The 16,942-nt window shown below is 39.6% G+C and overlaps 1 protein-coding gene across 1 annotated transcript in view; it reads right to left on the reverse strand.

Moving 5' to 3' along the window:
* Window positions 1-16,942, reverse strand: part of Ubr3 (Ubr3 ubiquitin ligase) — a 111,800-nt gene that overhangs the window by 49,785 nt on the left and 45,073 nt on the right. Inside the window, exons 2-7 of the mRNA XM_074100400.1 lie at window positions 13,888-14,101; window positions 8,149-8,274; window positions 3,379-3,517; window positions 1,769-1,890; window positions 1,403-1,544; window positions 125-533 (exon numbers count right to left, since the gene is read on the reverse strand). Coding sequence (XP_073956501.1) covers window positions 125-533; window positions 1,403-1,544; window positions 1,769-1,890; window positions 3,379-3,517; window positions 8,149-8,274; window positions 13,888-14,101 — 1,152 coding nt within the window. The remainder of the gene's footprint in view (window positions 1-124; window positions 534-1,402; window positions 1,545-1,768; window positions 1,891-3,378; window positions 3,518-8,148; window positions 8,275-13,887; window positions 14,102-16,942) is intronic.

A 16,942-nucleotide genomic window follows, 5' to 3' on the forward strand; every position in this document is an offset into this window, starting at 1 on the left:
ATACAACGCCTGATTAATAATATACAGAAAACAATCATACTCGTATAGAAATTTCCAAGGAAAGCACTATTGCTATACTCATCATTCCGAAAGTAGGATTCAAATACGTAAAATCACAACTCACCTTGCAACATCGACAAAAACTCGAACCACATATCGACCAGCGCGTCATCTTGCAAAAACACCAAAGCCACACTCTTATGCGAGAGCACATTATTAAAATCCGACACCAGCGGCCAGTAGCAATGTTCCTTCATGACCCTCTTCGTGCAATCTATGACTCTATGCGTGTTCTTATCTGGATCGTGGAGGGTATTCTGTACGAGGATCTTTCCCATCATCAGGCGCAGCGAGAGGACCATCACGTGGAGCAGATGCAGCTGTTGGACGCAGCGGAGCGCCAGCGCCTCGTTCGAGAACAGCTGGACCGACATGTGGACCACGCGGTTGGACAGCGTGTCCGGGTCGCCCGCCGCCTCCAGCACCAGCGGGATGCGCGCGTAGTGCATCACGAACGTCCGGGTCAGGTGCTCCTGGGGGTGACAAACTTTACAGTTAGTACGCCCTTCATTTAGTACCTTGTATAACGTGGGGGGACACCACAATGGATGGCAGGACGTCTACCAATGATATGGACGGATCCCGAACAGGTTAAAGCCGCGGGTTCACAGCGGATGCAGGCAGCTTACAACCGAAGCAGCTGGAGGTCTATGGGTGGCTTATGTCCAAACGTTGGACGTCCTACGGCTGGTCTGATGATGATAATGTACTTTAAGACTTTTAGAGACAAAGTTTGTAGAGTGGTAGTTACGAAGCAGAAGACGCAGCGTTGGCAGGTCTCCCAATAGGTGGACCAACTACAACGCGTGCAACGCGAGAGCTGCCGGTTTGAAAGAAGATATAGCCTAAACAACAATTTAGTAATACAAACATGAATTATAGGAAAAATTAAGATGAAATAGTTTTATTTTTTCATATAACTTAATTTAAAAAAAAAACAATGTTCGTGGCTGTTAGCGCATGATTGCCTAGATCTTGAAAGAAGACTATACTTTATGCACAAGAGCATAAAAAGTCGCTTTATGCCGCCTACATTCATCATACGAACTTTACTAGCCTAAAAAAATTACATCGAAAATACAAACTGAAACATAGATCCACTGGTTCAGTGATGGTGTAGCGGTATAGCACGCAGCACGGAATGCTGAGGACCTGGGTTCGATTCCCAGCGCTGGTCTCTTTTTCTGGTTTTTCTGTGCATCTATATTTCAGTTTGTATTTTCGATGTGGATTTTACGGGATGACCGTAAAAGTAACAAAATTTGGAGTCGAAATAAAAAATACAAAAAGACTCCAAAAACCAATCTTAAAAAAATAAAATTTTATATAATTGTATATTAACCTTGTAATCTTGGTCCGGCAGCATATTGAGCAGGAAGCACACCACGTTCTGCGGGAACTCGTACTTGAACGTCCAGAATATGAACTCGTCAAGCAGCGTGTAGTGCGTCAGTCGCGGCGCCAGCGCTGGCAGGTGCCGGTATCTGGAAGGAATTTGACGTGTTGGATAAATGTAAAAACACGAACTGAACGCCAGCGAGCAGGTGACGTTTTCTCTGTTCATTGCGTGTGCTGGTGACTACCATGCTGCTAGTCTCAGCTGAGCAAAGAATAGAAAACACGCCCGTCATTCCGCTGCCTACTGACGTCCAGCCCACGGCTTAAAAACCAATAAGTTCTTGAAAATATAATTCTATCTTGTACTCACTGGTCAGGTGGTTCCGGCGCAGGAAACGAGTCAAGAGCTTTTTCATACATCTTATTCGACTCCGCCATGTAGCAGCCATACTCTGTCTCGGGAAACGGTGGCTCCACCAAGTTTCTGTACATCTGTATGGGATAAGGGTGATTTAGAACATACGTTCAACGACATTTATCCACCGACCTACTGTATGTACAACCAGTCGGTTTTCTTCATTTATCTGAAGGTTAATGAGAAAGAAAAAGAAAACCGATCGTTTGTTTCGAGTTCCAAACGACGACATTAGCAAACTACTTTTGAGTGTACATTAAATGATCAATTTTTTCTACCAAGTAGCCGTACAGCATATATTAACTCAGACAGACATGCATTACAAATTATTAATCTATGACGGAAATGCAAGAATATTGTTTTAAATAATTGACAGTTAATTTTAATTGCTGTACTTGCGCGACCGAGCTTCCCTCGTGCTTGAACTAGAAACTCACATCCCAGAAAATTAAATAAGACCAAGCTAAATTGATTATTCGCCTCTGGAAACCCCCACCTAACAAATTTCATCGAATCCGTTATAGAGCTGTCTCCGAGATCCCCGAAATAAATAAATATACAAGGATTGCTCGTTTAAAGATATTTACTACGGAACTTCTGTTCTGTGATATTTGCACTGCGATTGTCATATGTCTATTTACTCGTATTTTGTTGTGCAATCGAGCCCAGAGTGTTTAAAATTCGATTTAACCGCACACTTTCTGGAAACATTTCTTACCAACAGTTCAGTGACCGTATTTACAAGCCAAATTCGCATTTAGTTCATTTTTTCATTGAAATATAATCATGAGGTCGACTCTATCCGTTGTTTTTGCAGCGCGCGGAAGCCATATTGAGGAAAACCGCATGATTATTATACACATTCATAATCATAAATAATAAGATTCACCGCTTGTGGTCTTGCCTTATACAAACAATAAGATTGAGGTGGTTACGTTTCTTAATACAAAAGATAAACATGATGCGACAATGTTTTCATACGATTAAATTCGAAATAAAGACCCGGGTTAGTTGTAATTTGACCAGATTCCTTGGGGGGAGGGGATGTTAATACTCCAATTCGCGACGCATGGCAAGCGGGTTGGCGATCATAGTAAAGGAAATAAGGTTGCCTAGAAGACACCGCTGCTCACCTTCTGGTATTATCCCTCAGCCGGTTTCTACGGCACCCACGGGAGGAGGGGGGACATTCTAAGGCCGGGTGCCCCAAGGCGCACGCAGATATAGACATAATACTAAAAATTGTCTCTCTTTGGCTTAAGCATAGCCATCCGTTTAGGAGCTACGATAGCATAGACAGACAGACAGACATTTGGCGTCAAACTTATAATGGGTATTACTTATATAACTATTATTACAACACCCATACCGCGCACACACACACACATACACACACACACTACATGCTTCAGTTTACTCGTGACCAAGGCCACTGCAATGTGGCCGAAACGTCAAGATAATTAATAGTCGTTTCGTTAAACATTGATGTCTCGGGTACTAATAGTTATGAATGAAAATCACGATCCCTCGTTTGCGTCGGGGATTGAAAAGCAAAATCAGATTACCTGTGGGTTGATGAGTGCTTTAGTCATGGCTGAGCGCATCAAGTCGCCCATGTTATTGAACTCCATTAACATCTGGACGTAACCCTCGCACTCCTGCACAGCAATGCGGTAGCTGTTCGAAGTAGTCTGGGTACCGCTGCTGGAAAAGAAACACATTATGTATACCGATAGGCAACTTGGACAAACTTGGATTGGAAGAAAAACATTTTTCATTTCTCATGCTCGTAAAGTTCGTGTTTATGCTGTATCTAGGCGACATAAAATGACTTTTTATGCTCTAGTACATAAAATAAAATCTTCCTGTAATACCAACTCAAGACCAAGGTAATCAGGTGTCAACAGCCACAAACAAAAAAGTTACTATATATTTTTTTAATAATTTTTAATTTATATACAACTAAAAATCAATCAAATCAATCATAATAAATCAGTAAAATTAAAATAATGGAATTATTATAATAATGCATAAAAAATAAAAGGTACATAGAAAGTGAATCATTGTTTCCACTGTTGCTATTTCATTTCCTCGCAATCGAAGTGAAAAGCAGAGTGTAAGACTCGAGCATTAAACCCATTTTCCCCTCGACGTGTCTATCCACCCTCGCCGTACCGGCTCGGGTGGCTATATGAACGCCTCGGGTAAAATGGCTCGTTTTATGCTCTTGTTGTACAATCTACTATTGTTTTTTTTATTTTACATATAACTGACCGTGACTGACCCCTATCCCACCTGATGTTTACAAAAAAAAAATCAAAATGGTTTATTAAAAGCAAAAACAAATTACAAGTAGGGTTTCCGTTGGTTCCACACTAGGCTAAGCCTGTCACGTGGAAACCGCCTGTGTCTGCCTGTGGTGGTTTATACGGAAATAGGCTTGTATTTGACATTTGACTACAATCACGCCTAATGGTAAGCGAAAAGGTGGACGAAGATGGCGCACGCTTGTCTAATAAACGCCCATTCCTACCCACCCATCCCACCCTAGATTTAAAAACGGCCAAATTGTAAGAAGACGCTGGCAGGACGTTCCACTCATCAGCTGTCCAAATAATAAAGGACGAGCGAGAACGCTTTGTGCGAATTTTAGGGATACTGACAAATAAGGGTGAAGAGTGTGAAGACCCCGTCTACTACACGATACTAGATCAAGGAGAAGATAACCAATTTGATTGCATGACGAGACATCCAATCATCAGAACACCCTTTTCAGCAATGCTCTCCAGAACAACCGACAAGGAGAAGTGGAGAGCTGCATAGCTGATTATAATAATGAGGGCTCCTGTCACTGACCAGTTGGCGTGACGTCCGTTTGACAACTTTAACATTTGCGTTACGTTTGTGTTTAGTCAAAACTAAACGAGCGTACAAGTAAGACTGTAATGTGAAGTCAAACGGACCTTTCGATTCTAACGCCATCTAGCGAATTTTCGGCTGTCAAGAAACCCTCATAGGTCTAAAGTTTAAGTCTCTAAACTAAATGTTGTTACTAAAATGGACTAAACTAAATGTTGCTGTTACAACCGTCTGTTACACAGCTGTAGGTAGCAATTTTGCAAGCATTGTCCGCAGAGAATGTTGATGTAAAGCGACGTCTAATTACATAGATAATTAGAAGAACATAACTTCCTGAATGTAATACTTAAATACATTTAAAGCTTAGGTACAGTTAACACCCCTTCAATGTCTGAAACCTTAAAACGCACTTGTCAGATTTCCCTTGCTACAATGGCATACGGGTGCTTCATAAAAGAAAAGCGGATTGGAGACCATCAAAAACACATGAACGTAATTTTAGTATATTCCCAAAAACTAATTGACAGTTATGAAAATATAAAAGGAAATCAAGATTAGGATCAACTGGGCGACAAGACAGAGAAAACTTTCAAGTAGGTACCTATATATTCAATGCCTACACGTCGCAAAAAAGAAACACATCAATCTCCTAAAACTAATGTAACCTGACATAAAAAAAATCTTCTAACCAATTAAGATTGGTTTTTTGGAATCTTTTTGTATTTTTTATTTCAATTCCAAATTTTTACTTTTACGGTCATCCCGTAAAACCTAAATTGAAAATACAAACTGAAATATAGATGCACAGAAAAACCAGAAAAATAAGACCACCACTGGGAATCGAACCCAGGTCCTCGGTATTCCGTACCGCGTGCTATACCGCTACACCACTGATGGTCAACGGTACAGACACGAATTTCCCCTATGCACCTCATATCTCAGCTTGTTTGTTTCTTAGTTAGCCACTTAAGCAGTGACGCTAGCGACATCTATACCGTAGCCCTCATCGAGAAACTTTTTTCGGCACTCCATTGGAACTAACCGCTCACCCGGACAAGAGATGTCGTTACTAAGCAATCAAATTAAATAATCTCTTGTCCGGGTGAGCGGTTAGTTCCAATGGAGTGCCGAAAAAAGTTTCTCGACGAGGGCTACGGTATAGATGTCGCTAGCGTCACTGCTTAAGTGGCTAAATAAGAAACAAACAAGCTGAGATATGAGGTGCATAGGGGAAATTCGTGTCTGTACCGTTGACCATCAGTGGTGTAGCGGTATAGCACGCGGTACGGAATACCGAGGACCTGGGTTCGATTCCCAGTAATGGTCTTATTTTTCTGGTTTTTCTGTGCATCTATATTTCAGTTTGTATTTTCAATCCTCTAACCATTGTATTAACCAATCCAGAATATCGAATACCCGCTGAATCAACGGTTCGATATTGAAATTGGTTCAGTCAGATAACCGTTCCACGCATACATTATGTAGGCACAATGACGTCGTATGGAAATTTATGCAGCTGCATCGTAAAGAAAACAAAATGCTACTGCGCTCGATATTGTCCTGGCATATTGAAGGTTGACAAAATGAAGAATAAAGGAACAATGATGCAATTAGCTACTTCTGACAAAGCAAGTAAACTCCTTATGTATTGTATATTGTATGGTGAATGACGGATTTACCTGTCAGGATGTGGCAGATAAAATCGACACGAATGAGCAGAGGTACAATAGTCTCAGAACTAGAACACCCTGATGGTTTAAGATCACTGAGCTAACTATATCAGTTGAAAGGTCGCTCTGAACTATATCAATACAAACTTTCAAAGGAACTGGTTCGGTCTGTAGGTATTGTCTATCAGACATTGATGACCTATTTTTTCTTTGAAATTACGACATCTTTTTGAAGTCGGTTAAAACGATCCGACACTTCGTACTTTTTACTTAGCAGCAAGACTCTGCTAACAGTTGATTCTAAAAGATACTGCCGTTTAAGCGTACTATATTTGAATATACCTAAAATTTTGTACGGAACCCTCGATGCGCAAGTTGACTCGCACTTCGAAGGTTTTTATGACATGAAGTCGTAGGGCTAGCAAGAGTGGGAATGTTTTAAATAAATTTGTTTTGGCATCTGTTTATTTGAACAATTTCAATTCATTTATAAAGTCCACTTAATAAAACGCAAGTTCATGAAATATAAATATTATATTGATATTTGTGTTATACAATTCTACAGTTAACGTGTGATATAAGGGAATAGGCATATAGAGGCTTTTACCGTTGTGCTGCGTTGTACGGTACGGTAGTTGCTAAGAGGCATAAATTGTCACTTAAATCGTTTTCTAGGCAGTTGTCTCACCGCCGGCGAGGAAACGATTGGCTATCGACTATTTTCTCGCTCAAGAAACGAACAAAAGATATAAGATCCTGTGTGAGTAAAAGAGACATATATTAATAGTTGATCGCTGGCGGTTCACACTGCCGGCGAGAACTCGCTCTTACATCATTTGTCGCAGCGACAAGAGCTATAAGACTCGCTGAGCTATAAAACTAGCTCAGCGATACTCGCTCAGCGCTGTTAGCTTGGCGGCCGCCCGGCTCGAGCGAGTAGAGCGAGTAATCGCCCGTCGTGCTCGAACACTCGCTTCTCGCTGCTCGCCCACTCGTTTCTAGTTACTCGCTCTGCTCGCTTCTCGCTCATCGTCGGCGGTGGGACAAGTGCCCTAGGTCACCGTTTGCAACTATTGAATATAGAGATAACTTCAATACCATACCTTAACTTGGGAGGAATATTTCACACATAGGATTGGACTTCTATAAGTATATTTAGGCTGCTCGGAGACGTAAAACCGACCCATCAAATTTACTTAAAATTCTCATCTATTCCTAGTAACACAATCTACCACGCCTACCGCGGTCATCACTAATTTTATCATTTAAATTCGGGTTGACATGAATCCATCACGAGCCATCTCCTGATCATGGCGCATGCAACTGTGCCGAAATATCGAGCTTCTCTAAAATCAAGGTACGCGGAACAAAACCCGAATTTAAATCTTAAAATTTCTTCCCGCTAATATTAGCAGATACCCGAGTCCCGCCGGGACTGGGCCGGAAAGGGACTCCATGTCCCAGGCACATACTGCAGCTAATAAAATGTCCCGGGACTTTAAAATATCATAAGAATCTATGTGCGATCAGAGGACCAAACAAACGACATTAGAAACATGGGTTATAACTTGGTGAAAGATTGACCCCACACTTCAACCAATTTATAATTGCTTGAAGGGCTCGATGGCCAAAAAATTGCAGCTGCCGCTAAAAAGTAATAAGTATAAAAAAATCTTTCAAATTGTTCTTGATTCTGTCCCGGATTAGGAGCCAGCAAATCTGCAAGTCCTAACTCCCGCTCTTAAATCACGTAATGATCGATGAAGTATATCACCGAAGCGTCAAGAGCTGGAACTACTGCATTACCTATTCTCCCTGAAGTGTTGGAGCAGCCTCAGGATGAGGCGCGGCATCATGGCCTCAGCGACGCACTTGAGGTCGGCGGGCGCCGTGCCCGGCCGTGGACATTTGTTGCCGTGGTTGCTGCAGAACCTGGAAACACAGAGATATTGCGTTAGGAACTAGTTCTGCAAAAATGTATGCTGTTCCTGCTAGGCTTTCTATGTGAGTGTGTGGGAATTTAGGAACAGACTTCACGGTACAAATCTTTCACCGTTTGTACTCGTATACAAGATGTTTTAAAAGTCGGAGCATTTCAGCAGATGCCTAGGCAAGTTTGACTGAACGAACACCCCTGTATCGACCAGGAGAAGCAACTATAGTGCCTTTCCTACATGATGAAAATTCTGAGCGCAATTTCTAGAAACTTACGAGTCTTAGGCCGTCTTGCAGGAAAAAACAAATCTAGATTAAGTAGTTAATCCATGCTTAAGCTTGACAGTTCCATACAAATTGACACTACTAAACTGAGCTTAACGCTAACTCGAGATTTATGTGTTTCCAGCAAGTAGCCATTAATAACATTAGTAATTTAATTTGTTTTGAAAATTTTATGAGAAAATTAAAACACCGATATGACTCGAGAAACTGGATCTCGTAGGTACCTACTTAGTACTACTTACCCAACCAGCTAACATTTGGCACGTAAGTAAGTACGTACGTATAGGTAGAGTCACTCACGATGACTCGTGCCGTGGTTCTTATTACAATGTCATTAATGTCTAATTTTGACAAAATCACACGTCTTCGTGAATGAGACTAGCTATAACTTGCTACCTAACTTATGCCGCATTGGTATTACTATATTATGTAGATATGGAAGTTTCGATATTCATAGAAATTGCGAACTAGACAGTAAAGATAAACGATACATGAAAAAAGTAGACAATTGAAGGTGACACGAGGCGTACTGCTTGACCCCAAATTGAAGGCTAACAAGTTAAAGGTGACTTACACGGATGGCAGTAAAGAAAAAAATATTCTTTTGTTGAAAATAACAGAGAGTATTAGAAATATTTTCTACAGGGCCGCCATTTAATGAGCTACCGATATTTAGACGAGTCTACCAGTATCAGGACATGATTATGGGTGAATAAGGCCGGTCACACACCTACCGATTCTGTTGTGTTCTATAAGAAAACACGTGAAAACACAAAACGTGAAGACGGACGAACGTGTATTTTTTTGATAAACTTGTTGCTTCTACTTCAGCTATGTTGATTTTACCTAATTTTTAAAGATAATATATCAAGTCTTGACTTTTCTGAAGTCCTCACCTGCAGTAATAAAGCAAAATTCGCGCACCAGAAAAAAACTTAAATACAATATTAATTGAAATATATTATATAAAAATATTTAACTATTGGTGTCCAAACAAAGTCGCTTTAAAAATCGTTGTCCCATTTTTAGGTAGAAAAAAATATATCACGTTAGTTCAAGTTATTACTCTTATTTAACAATCTTTGATGATAATCATGTCATGCGATTATAGAGCTTGCGACATACATAACCTTCCTCGTTTCATTCCGTACACCTTTACCTTTATCTTTTCCGTACACATCTGAGAAACAAATAAATTCTCCCAAATAAAATACACCAAATCTAATTCCTTGAAATGGCGAAGGCCGTCGCGAAGGTCTAATGTCAAGTCAAGTTCAACTAGTATTCTGTCCCTCTTTATCAACAGCTGTTTATCTTGCATCTCGCTCTGGCTCTCGAGGACCATACCGGTCAGTGAGTATAGTGTAAATATTTCTTTGTATTGTCTTTGGAAACGACATTTTTTTCTTTGTAGCCTTATCTTATTTCTATACTAGCAGCTCGTCCCAGCTTTTCACGTGTGTCCTAATAAAGAAAATAAGAACAAATTTTCCCTGCCAGCATCCTATCCCCTTGCACTTTTTTAGCCTAAAATTTTAAAGCTAGTAAATTAGTTGATAAACTTGACTGCTGGTAATCAGGATGACTAAGGAGTTTAGCAAAGAACAATATTTTATTATGATAATGTTTATAAAGACTATACGAGAATAAAGTGATTATTCAACCATGTGTATTCTCCGAAAAGTCGGTTAATTGGTGAAAACAATAAAATAAAGAAGACTACATCAAATGATTACTCGTAACATCTGATGAACAATCTAACGAAATCACACGCGTCGTTAAAACTTTTATAAAACTTGAAACGATGAAATAAAACCGTCCATGTTCAGTCACCAGCACCAATATCTGACACAACAAGCGTCTATTTCTAGGGCCGGAAGGACGTGTCAGATATTTTTGCACGCTCCGCTGTGGCAGATATTAATGCTGGTGACTGTTCAAATTGGGCAATTTCCTAAAACATGCAATGTCATTTGACGTTGAATCAACCAAGACGATACGTTTGAAAACTTTGTCAAAGTTAATTAGCTGCATGGTGCTAGCGTAAAACAAAAACGTCAACTAGACTGCCACATCGCGACCTCGCTCAAGGTCGCCTCGAGACAAGTTCAAGTTCATGCCATAATCTATCCGACATATTTCCTACGCTGCACCAATACCAACCGTCCTCAAGTGGAGTAGAGTTCGCAGCCACATAAGTCGACTCATGTATGACTTCGTTGGATATTATATTATACGAGTATGTATAGTATACGCGTGACACAATAGTTGACTGCCTGCATCTGTACACCCACAAAGATGTGAGAATTATAGGGACTTCACGGAAATTGAGTTAAACAAACGATTTTGTACCTATTGTGTGAGATTTAGAGTTTGTACTCGGTTGATTGTGATAATACCCGAGCATTGTGAACTAAGACGCCGAAGGTGTGTCAATTAAAGCATGTCTTTGTGGCAAGGCCGCCTCGGGCCAGTGCTCCCGACCAAGGCAAAGGTTAGGCTAATCTTAGCCACTGACTACACTCATTTAGTTAATAGTCAAGATTTGAGACAGTCATGAGGAAAAATTAAATTTTGCATCCAGGACAATGTTGTCGCCTGAGTTTTGTAAAACCGCATATTTGTTTCTGGAAATTCACACAAAGTTCCTCTTTTATATTCGAAGAATTGCACAAATAGCAGTCATTTATTGAGTCAATATATGATTTTTTTTTGGCTTTACTCTCATCAAAATATCGTTTAGTCGATATTTTGACTCTATCATTCGAAATGCACAAATTTCATACATTTGTTATATCATTACACGGACACCTATTAAATTGCACTTTTAATAAGAAAGGCCGAATGCTCAAATAATTGGTTCTCTGGCTCTTAAGCGATAAGGCCGCCTATTGCTTACTTTACAATTATTCAATATTTTCTCCATGTGCCTGATATTGTATGTATAATCAGAACTTGAAAACACGCGTTTTCTCAGGGATAAGACCAAACTAGATCGATTGTTCACCCCCGAAAACCCAAATACCAAATTTCATCGAAATTGTTAGCCATATTCATATCTGAGATCCCCTGAATAGGTAGGCTGAATAGGTACTTTCAAGATAGACAAACAGGCCTTGTATATATCTTGGTACGTAAATCAACACCTTAGCTAATAGAATTGACTAAATTAACTACGTGTAAATTAAATTTAAACAATACGGTTCTTTTGGAATAAGTTGCCTCCGTAATAGCGAATCATTTGTACTCCATTGTCATTAAAATAATTATCGAAAACGGGCACCTGTCGTGGGTAAGGTTTTTGCGTCATTTATTGCGCTGTTTTAATGTCACGAGCACACTTATAAAAAGTAAATATGAGGGCGAAATAAATGAGAGGGAACAGAAAACTACTATAGTCAAGGTGAAGGACAAGTAGCCGGATCCCTTATGTTGGGTTCACACGAGCTTACTACGTAGCTAATGCCTGGTTCTGGCTTTTAATATGAACATAACCGGTAACCCCTTCAGTGCACGAGGCCAATTCGCACTTGCCCAGTTTTTTGTTCAACACCAACACCCAAAGCGGTCATAAGCCACACTTCCCAAAAGACATTACCATAGAGTCAACGCCATATTTATAACGCGCGTGGGTGTAATCCTGTTCCTCGCTACAAAGTATGGGAAGTCATAACTTGTGACGTCGCTCTGCCCACGACACGACTAAATTCAGTCGACATCTAGCACGACGGTCTTTCTATACGTCTTGAAGCTCTTGAGCTCAGTTGTAATAGCTTATTATAATAGAGTATGCTAGGTCGGTGTTTTTTATGACTGGCTATGTCATTTGGCGTCATCCAGAGGATTATTCTACTGATGAATAAATGTTCGCCCTGTGTTAGTTGTTAACTGTAAGAACAATGGCTAAAACAGTGATCACAAATTCTATAAATTTCCACAAGAAAGATTTTTTGTATGGCGTCGATGTCACTGAAGTTTGACTTATTACACGAGCTCCATCGTGTGGCTCATTATGAATTTATGATGTTCACTAGATTCTTTTACATCTTGGACACATTGAGCCAAAACTAAGTGTTTTCCTTTTATTGTTGTTTGTGGTTGGAAAGCGATGTCGTATAGTGTGCTCGGAATCCAGTTATTATAATTAATTTGGCCATGTTTAACTGAAAATACACAAAAAGTCTGCATTACTAACGACCTACTACAGTCATAAATAATCGCCTGCAATATATATGAAATGTGTTATTCGATTAAATTTGTTTATTTTATTACTTCTCGTGAAGACAGTCATAAGAATATAGATTTACATGATGGAATAGAATATATGTAAATTAAGATATTTCGTTGAAATTATTTGCTTGTTTCCTTACTCGTTGTAATGACAGCCAACCATTTGATATTTCAAAGTCCGCCGTAATTGTAACCGCTAGTTGGCGCTGTCATCGCGCACCCAGCGAATTGCCACTATTTTTCAAGACTTTGCCGCAAAACAACTTTAGTCATCCGGGTAATTGCAGCGATGAAGTCACACGCATAAACTTGAATGAGATTAGTTTGTTCTATTCCAATTGGCCGTCAGCCATATACTATTTTTTTATATATGTGACTGTGATGGGATCCAAGGGGTCTGCGAAATGCTTTCACACAATACTAGATTCCCGACTCAAAGAAACTAAACAAAACTATTTAATCCTTTTTTAAATCATTGGTTCTGGTTCCGAACCTAGGAGTAACCTCGAAGGGAAGTATTGTATATTACTAATCGGTGAGTCAAGCCTATTTTGATATCTATAACGACAAGATTTCACAAAGCTACTCGTCGTTGGTGGCGAAGTGGCATGGTAACTGGTTGGTATATTGATATGGGTTTAGGAAGTTGATAATGAAATCAATCTGAAAACCTCTACTGCTGGCTGGTCATAATCCTTCCCTGTGGATCTGCATAGTGAACGTTTTCTGCTACCCGTAGCCAGTGGCTTCTCGCAATCTCGACCAGATCGTCTATTCACTTTGTCGGTCTACTAACACTTCTGTCTTCCGGTACGCGGTCACCACTCCTGACCAGAATCTTACGGCCCAAAGACCGTACGTTCAACAAGGAATTTGCCCCGATCACTGACACTAATATGTTCGATTTGCTGAGCTATATATAGGTAAGTTTAGTTCCTTTACTTACAGTTCCCATTACTTCACATTATGTCAAACATCTCTTTCCACTGCCCATTGAGTGACTTTGAGCCACCTTCACACCACTTGGAAGAGATTTCTACCTATTAGGATTCATAGAACATAACTACCGGTACAGATCTATATGAACCGACTCACCCGTCCTCCTTCATGACAGAGTTATCCCCGCAGTCGCACGCGCCGCCGGCCTGCGACAGGAACATGTTGAAGTCGTGCGTCGAGTGGTCCCCGCGGTGGAAACAATCGCGACAAATGGACATGCATGGCGAGATGCCGCACGTGCGGCACCGGTAGGCGACGACGCGCGGTATCCACACCAGGCCGCATTTGTCGTGTTTGTCGTAGCTGCGGACTGTGGACAAGGAGAATAAAGATCAAATGAGCAGGAAACTTTAATGAAGTAAACGGAAATGTAGGATCTACAGCCTTTTAAGTAGTCGCAGTTTCAGGTCCGGCCTTGAACTGCTATAATGGCCCAATAGGTAACATAAATACATCACGTTGCCAGAGATTGGCAGTATTAGTATAAAGGCATTTCACAGAAGCTCAGCTCAACAATTAATGTCCGTGATATGTATAAAAACAAACCAAAGGCCACAGTTTACATAATAGTTACTCCCTGATTTCAATTAAAATATTCACGTACGTCATATTCTCTATTGTCGCGCATTGTGCAGCAGTAAGCGACAGATGGGAAAACGTCAGGTGTGCTAAACAGCTCCTTAATTAAGAATTCATCAAGGTTCTAGACTTACCAATATGTAAAATCAAGGGAATCTATCTAGGTAGTTTTTTTAGAGTAGGTAGTAGACAAACGAGCGGGTCAACTGATGGTAAACAATCTGTCACCCCGTCGCGTCACGTTTCTGCGGAAGTGACAGGTACATTGCAGACTTTTAAAATGGATACTCATTTTTTTTGCGTCGCTCATGTCGAAGCTATGTAAACAAACAGACAGAGACAGAAAATTTAGACTGATCTTACTGTCCGGATCGACTGACCGATCGCTCCAGTTACGAGTATGTGGCCCTGTTTACAATGCCGTGCGCGTGCTCGCTGGTTTGATCAACGCTAACGATTAGGTGGCAGTGGGACAAATTGAGGGTTCCGTAGGGTACTAACGAGATCGTATTCCTCTAATTTCCTTTCGTATTTCTACGATTCCGCTGTACACAAGATCACAAATATTGTATTTTACCAAAACGACAAAAATATCTACACGCCTTTTTGCCACTAAGCAGATCGAAGTTTACATAGATATTTGACTGTATATATCTCACAAGGCTAAGAAATACAACTATCAAAAGTTTTGTTGACGAACAGTAATCAAAAAGTACCTGAAGTCAGCAAAAAGTGCTTTTATTGAAATGAAATTTTAAATGAAAACTTATTATATTCCTTTCAATTGCGCTGGTCATATCCACAGTATTGTCTAGTCGTGTTATCCTTATCTGCCATCTTTAATTGGGAGTTAAATAGATCCACACCCGCTTAACTCGGCCCATAAAGAACCTCATCTCAATCAATCAAACATTAACAGGCAGTTGATCAAAAACTAATATGAACGGTGATTGATCGTAATGACTTTGACGATGGTTCGCCGTCCGGCAGCGAAAGATGTATGTTGTACAATACATGTATAATATACTACGACTAATATACACTAATGTATAATGTATTTTTTTTAACAAGTGGGAAGTATTATTTATTCAATATAACAAATTCATGAATTCCTATCCTACAATATTGTGTACAATAAATACTATCTAACATCCAAGACTAAAACTATTTATAAACTAAACTGTATAATGTATGTATATTTACATGTTTTAATTTGTTAGCCACAATCTTAAAGGACTTATGCCGAGAGTCGCCCTTAGGTTATCTGTGCACTTAATTTTTTGTGACCTTTTTGGCAATAGTCTAAAGCAGAGCTGCAAAAAAAAAACAAATAATTCGTGTTTTTTTATATTTTAATATACGAGTATATTTTAAGCATATTTTTACTAAAACGAAACGCACCTTACCCTTGGTGCAAAAGTGAATTTTACTACAGTCTAATCTAGTCAAACTTTATTGCGTTCCACGAAAATAAGTATAAAGAAATTTTTTCGTGTGTCCTTCTTTTCAGAATTAATGTTTCCACATTTTCGTCTATCCTTGTTATTACTTATTAATATGCACTTGGGCACTTTTTGTTTTCATGCATTTTAGTAAATTGCGGCTCTATCCTTTGCAATGTAATCTTTCTGATCCGCGATCTCTGCAATAGCCCATTTTCTTTGAACAATTAACTTCGTTACAAGACTGTGCGGGGAAAATAAATAGGTAGGTATAGTCTCGCGCCTTTTAGCTTCTTTTTCCTTTCTAGTCTTCTTATTATTAGTTATATCAAATTCCCAAAAAAAAAACTGTTACGCAAGTGCTTCGCACAGCTTAACAACTCATGGAATTGACCATGTGGTCAACTAGCCATATTTTTTGAGAGAGGAGAAAGCGCGCGTGGCCATCTCCTGTCATAAGCGCTTTGTTGCCGCAATTGTTATCTTTCTGCTAATGTAGACTTCGGTAAGATTATAAATTGGTATTATCTACTAAAAACACACCAAGGAATGCCTTAATTGGCTAACAAATCGACTTAAAATGCGAAAGATAATGAATCTTAACAAAAAGTTTAAATTAAAATATGTTAGAAATGTAAACAGAAATTTAGCACATGGCTTACTGATAAATTTACGAATAAAGTTGATTAGTACGAGTAAAGATACCTAATTGGTTTTATTTTTTGCGATGTAGTCATAATGCTGCTGCTATGTTACAGAGATACTGTAGAGTTTTGTAAATTGCCAGGAACAGTCAAAAACATAAATATATGGACGTCACCAAGACGTCAAAAATATATATACATATTTATGCCACTAACCATAAGATCGATGTACTTATAATTTGTCGCTAAGGCTGTATACATAGATATTTATGCCCTTGACTGTACTGAACCCCAATCCATGAACCGTCCTTCAATCTAGGTTGGCAACTAATATCTAATCCACTCATTATGAAATCCGAGGCTCTGTGAGTTAAGTAGGTACAATCAAATCTCGAACACGATTTCTTGCGAGTGTCGTGACTCATCCCATATTGTAGGAACTGCCCAAACACAAGGTTATCTCGATAATTAAAACTCAATTTCCAA

The sequence above is a fragment of the Choristoneura fumiferana genome, chromosome 17 (genome assembly GCF_025370935.1).
Source record: "Choristoneura fumiferana chromosome 17, NRCan_CFum_1, whole genome shotgun sequence".
NCBI classification, from domain to species: domain Eukaryota; kingdom Metazoa; phylum Arthropoda; class Insecta; order Lepidoptera; family Tortricidae; genus Choristoneura; species Choristoneura fumiferana.